The 6,199-nt window shown below is 36.3% G+C and overlaps 1 protein-coding gene across 1 annotated transcript; it reads left to right on the forward strand.

Annotated features, from left to right (window-relative positions):
- The first annotated feature begins 1,519 nt into the window (after window positions 1-1,519).
- On the forward strand, window positions 1,520-4,769 carry LOC143563210 (heat shock factor protein HSF8-like). Its single transcript, XM_077050805.1, has 2 exons — window positions 1,520-1,825; window positions 3,558-4,769. Exons 1-2 carry the CDS (start codon window positions 1,559-1,561, stop codon window positions 4,653-4,655), a joined length of 1,365 nt encoding a protein of 454 aa, XP_076906920.1. The 5' UTR covers window positions 1,520-1,558; the 3' UTR covers window positions 4,656-4,769.
- Window positions 4,770-6,199: the final 1,430 nt, after the last annotated feature.

Consider the following 6,199-nt stretch of genomic DNA (forward strand, 5'->3'; position numbering starts at 1 on the left):
CTATTAGGTTGCATGATATTACTGTTTGTTTGCATACTTGAACCCCGGGTGTGATTTGTTTTTGTTAATTTCTTGAATTTGTTAAATTGCTTAATCAGTATTAAAACCAAACTATTTGCTTGTGTGATCAACACTACAATTTATTACTTCATAACATTATAAATTTGTTACACGTTACACTAACCACATACTCATCGTGGTTCGACACCCTAGCTTGCTTAGGTAATTAGGAACTTGTTTTAATTGTTTTTCACTAGATAGCGATAGTCTAGCACCATATTGTTTTTATGTATTTATATCAAACTGTGTGAACTCACCAACTATTTAGTTAGTTGACATTATTTTGTACATATGCTACGGGTACCATTATTAGAGGATGATGTCATGATTAAGTCACTAGACTTAGGATATTTCAAATAATGGACAAGTTGAATTCCGTTTATCCTTTTATTGAAAGGTTTTTTGTTATTGTTCAACTTATGTATTTGAATCTTGAATGAATTAATGATAATATTGTCACTTAATATTGTCACATGTGTTTTGAACAATATGTACGTAACACTCGGGCGTTTCCGCTTAAGCTGGGGTATTACATCAAGTCAAGATTTAAAACTTCGAAACCCGAAAACCTGTAACCCGAAGAACACCCCTAGTTTCATGTTTCACTTGGGTTTTACTCAAGACACGTACAATACCCCATTATAAAGTGAAGACCCAAATCATAAAATTCTTAGGCTAAGGGTAATGGGGCTTGGTTGAGCCCCAAGTGATCCAATCAAAACCCGACACGTAGGCGATGACATGGCACATGATAAAGCCTCTCAACCAAGCCCCATAGGGTGTAGTGGGGCTTGGTTGCCCACCCCCAGTTCATTGACCGCGCCCCCAGTCAACCCTTGCTCAAAAGCTTGACCAAGCCCCGTGGTCCGGACCACGGGGGCCGTCCGCGCCCCTGACCACTTGATGGGTGCAGTGGTGTTCGCGAGCCACTACCCACAGTATTACCTTAAACTTGTTTTCCTTTTATTCTATAGCAGAATTACATCTTAATCCTCGATGTAAGCCTTCAATTTAATAAAACCAAAACCTCCCTCACTTGAACTAATTGCACTGAAAATAAAACAGAAGAATAAGATACACTATAACTAAACTGTGTTATGTATCACATCCAAACAAAGCCTACAAACTTTTATACAATGCTCGTAATTCTCAACACAATATTATTTCTAAACCAACATTCCCTGATATTTTAAATCAACAATTAAATGTTATTATTCATGAAATTTAGTTATTTCAGTTTTCCTTCTTAAAATAGGTGCCTCAATTTCCAATCACCAACAGTACTTACTATTTATACCATAAACAAAAAGATATTATAAACAAACAATCACAAAACCCCCTTTCCTTTCGTCATAATAATAATAATAATATCTAATCACCATTTCTTCTTCCAAAGCTTTCTCCATACTTCCACTTAAATCCCATTTGGTTTTTAAATCCCCTTTAATTTAACTAATGGTGTTCTCAAAACCCTAATTCAATCACATCATCAACCGTCATGGAACCTAATAATGCCGCCGCTGCAGACACTGCCGCCGTTCCGCCGCTGGCGCCGCTTCCGGTTTCCACCGTGAATGCTCCGCCGCCGTTTTTGGTGAAAACTTATGATATAGTGGATGATCCAGCCACTGATAAAGTAGTTTCGTGGACCAGCTCGAATAATAGTTTTGTGGTGTGGGACCCGCCGGAGTTTGCTAGAGATCTGCTGCCGAAGTACTTCAAGCATAATAATTTCTCAAGCTTTGTTCGCCAGCTAAATACTTATGTACTCTTCTGGTCTCCTTGCTAATTGAATATTAAGTTAGTGATTGATATGATATGATTGATTTGATATGTTTGTGAATTTGAAGTTTAGTAAGTTTTTATCGGTTATCGGTCCCTTGGTAAAATATGGTTCCCGATATTGGACACTATATCAGTCTTTTTAAGTCTTAATTGTCAATTTTTAGTGTTTAATGTTAGTGTTTTTTAAATCTTAATCAGTTCCTACATGCTACAATTGTTAGTGTTTTGTAAGTTGCAAAAAGGTTAATATGCTAGTGGTATATATATAAATTCTGCATGATATTAAAATTACCGATATCTCATCACGATAACAATATCTCAAATAGCGGTCCTTGACCAATATCTGATAATTTTTCTGCATTAACTGCATAGGTGTTTATCTTCATTTGCAGAGCTTTTGTAGGCAAAATGTTTGACTTTGACCTTCAATGTTATTTCTGATTGTCGAAATTAAAATAGAAATCCAGAATGATTTCCCCTATGTGACGATGATGCTTATTGTTTTAGTTAAGCAAAATACACATCATGCTATTCATTATGATGAGGTAGGTTATAGGAAAGAGAACCTGTGAAATGTAAACCACAGTTCTTGATTCAAAATTGATCTTTCTTGTTGGCAGACTGTCTGGTATCCATGGTGGATTTTTGTCTTACCACTTGTTGGCTGCTTTGCCTATGGATTGGGAAATAACTGAGGTTGTCATTTTCTCATCATACTTGGCAACTGAACTCCGTCCTTTTAGAACACCTTTTTTATAGTTGGAATCATATCGGTAAGAAACAATTTATATATAACTGATTCATTTAGCAGCTCTAAAGCATTACAGATGCCAGTAAGAAGCAATTTGTATAAGACCACAACTAGATTTTGCATATACTTTTGCTAGGATCACACCCTTTTTTAAATAAAACTAGATCTTACACATACTTTTGTTAGGCTGACACCCTTCGTTAAATGAGAAGTTTTATGTAATGAAGTACTCCGGTCACTTGCTGCAGAAATGTGTTCATAGTAGGAGATTATGAATAAGTTTGGAAAAGAAGATTATGAGATAGGTAATAGTTAATGATTTTGTGAAAAAGGTCAGCGGACCCTGATTTCAAACACATGATATTATGATGATTGCATCTATTCCAGAGCCGTAGAGAAAATCAGGTGGATAGAAGCTAAAACTTGGATATAGTGACAACTTATGCTGATTTTTTGAGTCAATGTGTCGGGACTGGGGGTATTGTACTGATGTACTCTAGTTTTGTGTATAACTGTATATAGTGTTCTGAAACAATCTCTGTTTCATTAATGTGTGTCTAATAAAACTTTTGACTCTTTGTGTTCTGTACTTCGCTTCTCAAAACATCAGTTAATGGTACATGGATTTGAGCTAATTGGGCGCTTGTACAACATTTCCTCAATTTAGTTTTCTTTATTTGTACTCAAAATGTTTTTGTCCTGCATTATGTTTACTGTTGATTGGATACTTTATTTTCTATACCTGTTTTCCTTTATTTAACCTTATACTTTACTCTCATTGGCATTTGTAGTGTTAGTTCATTTTGTAAAACTTATTCATGTTATCTTGCCATCTGTTATTTAAGTTATAAAACTTTCACTTCTAATGTCAGGTTTAAATGCTTATTTTTGTTTAATTAGCAGTTTTAAAACATGTGCTAATTGGATCCTCTTCTGATTATTTTGAGATGTTAATAAACAGGGATTTAGAAAAGTCGATCCAGACCGTTGGGAATTCGCAAACGAGGGATTTCTGAGAGGCCAAAAACATCTGCTCAAAAATATTGTCCGTCGAAAATCAGCTTCCGGGCACACCCAACCGCCTCAACAACCTCACCAACAAACCTCCTCAGTGGGCGCGTGTGTTGAAGTTGGAAAATTTGGTCTGGAAGAAGAAGTCGAGAGATTAAAGCGAGACAAAAACATTCTAATGCAAGAACTCGTGAGGCTAAGACAACAACAACAAACAACCGATAACCAAATGCAGTCTATGGTGCAACGTCTTCAGGGTATGGAACAAAGACAACAACAAATGATGTCATTTTTAGCAAAAGCAGTTAACAGCCCTGGGTTCTTGGCTCAGTTTGTGCAACAGCAAAACGAGAGCGCACGCTTGATAACCGAACGCAATAAAAAACGAAGGTATAAAGAAGACGGTGTTATTACAAACGAACATTCTCTCGATGGACGAATTGTTAAGTACCAACCCGGAATGAATGATGCAGCTCAAGCAATGATGAAACAACTTATGAAATTAGATAATTCTTCACCTCGTTTAAATAATTTTAGCTCGGGTGTTACTCTACACGAGGTCACACCACCGGCTTCTAGTGTATCTTATTTACCAGATACAAGCCCGATAATCGATGGTCAAGATCTGCCCGGTGTGTCTGATCTGTCTGATCTCTCACAGCTGCAAGAATTGGTGTCAGACGCTAGTGTAGACAATTACCTGCACCCCGAACCACAGAATCAAACCCTCCTGGACCCGAATTTGGATGAGGAAAAATTCGCGTTAGATATTGGAAGTTTTTCTCCCGATCCTGATGTGGAATGGGATAGTAATTTATTAACGGAAATGGAGAAGTATCTGACTGCATACGACCCGTCATGGGAGCGGTTTCTTGAGCAGAGCCCGGAGATGGAGGCAAACACGAATGATGAAAACTCAGGCGTGGTGGATGATGATGTCATCATGGGGAGTGAAAGCAAGCCTTCAGAAATTGAGTGTTCGGGGTCTCAAATGCAGAAGCTTACTGAACAAATGGGGCTTCTTTCTTCAAATACCAGTAAACCTTGATTATGATTGGAACATTATATACAAACTTGTTCCATATTGTTGAAGGTAAACACTTAAATTTTAGACACGCATTTAGTCTTTTTGAGAAGAATATAACATATATTAAACTTGTTGTCTTTCTTCATTGTTGACATAAAAATTGTTTCTATGCCACTAGAGATTGCACCATGGCTCTGTATGGTATTAGATCTTGGTCAACAACATGGTTCGTGTGACACTAGATCTCGGTCAACATCATGGCTCATATGGCATCAGATCTTTGTCTGCATTTCTCATACTCAAATAAAGCACATCCTATAGACATAGGTAACTATCACACAATCATTTTTAACTTGAACTCGAGCACGCAGTCACACATGGGTCAAAGAGATCCGAGTAGCATCACCATGTGGCATCAGATATTTTTGAAATTCATATATGAACTTGAACTCAAGTGCACAATTACACATAGGTCAAAAAGTACATATCCTAAATCGTTATAGGTGTTTGTATGCCAAATTGCATGGGCCAAAAGCGCACGCCCTTCATTTTTGCTATCGAAAACACACAAAATACTTGCCAAACCTCTGCCTTTCTCAACCAGAAATTCATGCTACTTTGTTGCTATAACATCAATTTTCTTGTATATGGAAATCTATGCATCACTAACTAGTTTGTTGGTGCTAACACCTACATGTAGAGTTGTAAAACATTCTATGCACGCTGCTTTATTGTATCATGGATGACGGATGACAATACAACTAACACCGAAAGAACGTGACTAAGGGGACCAATATTGTTTTTTTTGGTTGGCAAAATGTGGCCATTTGCCTAAAGATGACAAGAGACATGGCATACTGCTGCTAGAATAAAAAAAAAAAAAACGAAAAACTACACGGTGATGCTAGTTTCTAGATAAAGAACCTAGGCCTGTAAACGAACCGAACGTTCGGTGGGAAGTTCGTTTATGTTCGTTTATTTAATAAACGAACGAACATGAACGCAAAATTTGTGTTCGTTTAATTAAATGAACGAACGGTATGTTCATGAACGTTCGTTTATGTTCGTTTATGTATTAATAGAAAATAATTAAATATTATCTGGATATGTCTTAAAGGTTTTATATTTGATAATTTGTGTTCATTTATGTGTTTTTAGATTTAAGTCTGTTTATGTTTGTTTGTGTTCATTCACATTGGTTCATATATATTTATTTATGTTCGTTTATCTTTGTTTAGTTATGTTTGTTTAGATTTTAAACAAACGAACATAAACAAACACAAATGTCCATTTTTAAATAAACGCACATGAACATAAATATTTGTTCGATTAGCTATAAAGTTAAATGAACGAACACGAATATGCCATTGTTTGTGTTCATTCGATTCATTTACAGGCTTTCAATATTTACATTGATGAATACATCGGTCTTATTCTCATCCTCTACCGATTTTATTTGTGTTCGTTTGTGTTCGTGAACCGTTCGTGAACACATTAATTTACTTAATGAACGAACACGAACATAAAATCTCTTTCGGTGAGTGTTGTGAACCGTTCGTGAACAC

Source organism: Bidens hawaiensis, unplaced genomic scaffold (genome assembly GCF_021521415.1).
Source record: "Bidens hawaiensis isolate Kalapana, Puna unplaced genomic scaffold, B.hawaiensis_p1.1 tig00001179_1, whole genome shotgun sequence".
In the NCBI taxonomy this organism is placed as follows: domain Eukaryota; kingdom Viridiplantae; phylum Streptophyta; class Magnoliopsida; order Asterales; family Asteraceae; genus Bidens; species Bidens hawaiensis.

Bases quoted from the DNA above. Each gene is read 5' to 3' on its own strand.
- LOC143563210 (XM_077050805.1), top strand. From the start codon at position 1,559: ATGGAACCTAATAATGCCGCCGCTGCAGACACTGCCGCCGTTCCGCCG. The intron at 1,826-3,557 runs GTACTCTTCTGG...GTTAATAAACAG, and splicing joins TTCGCCAGCTAAATACTTAT to GGATTTAGAAAAGTCGATCC.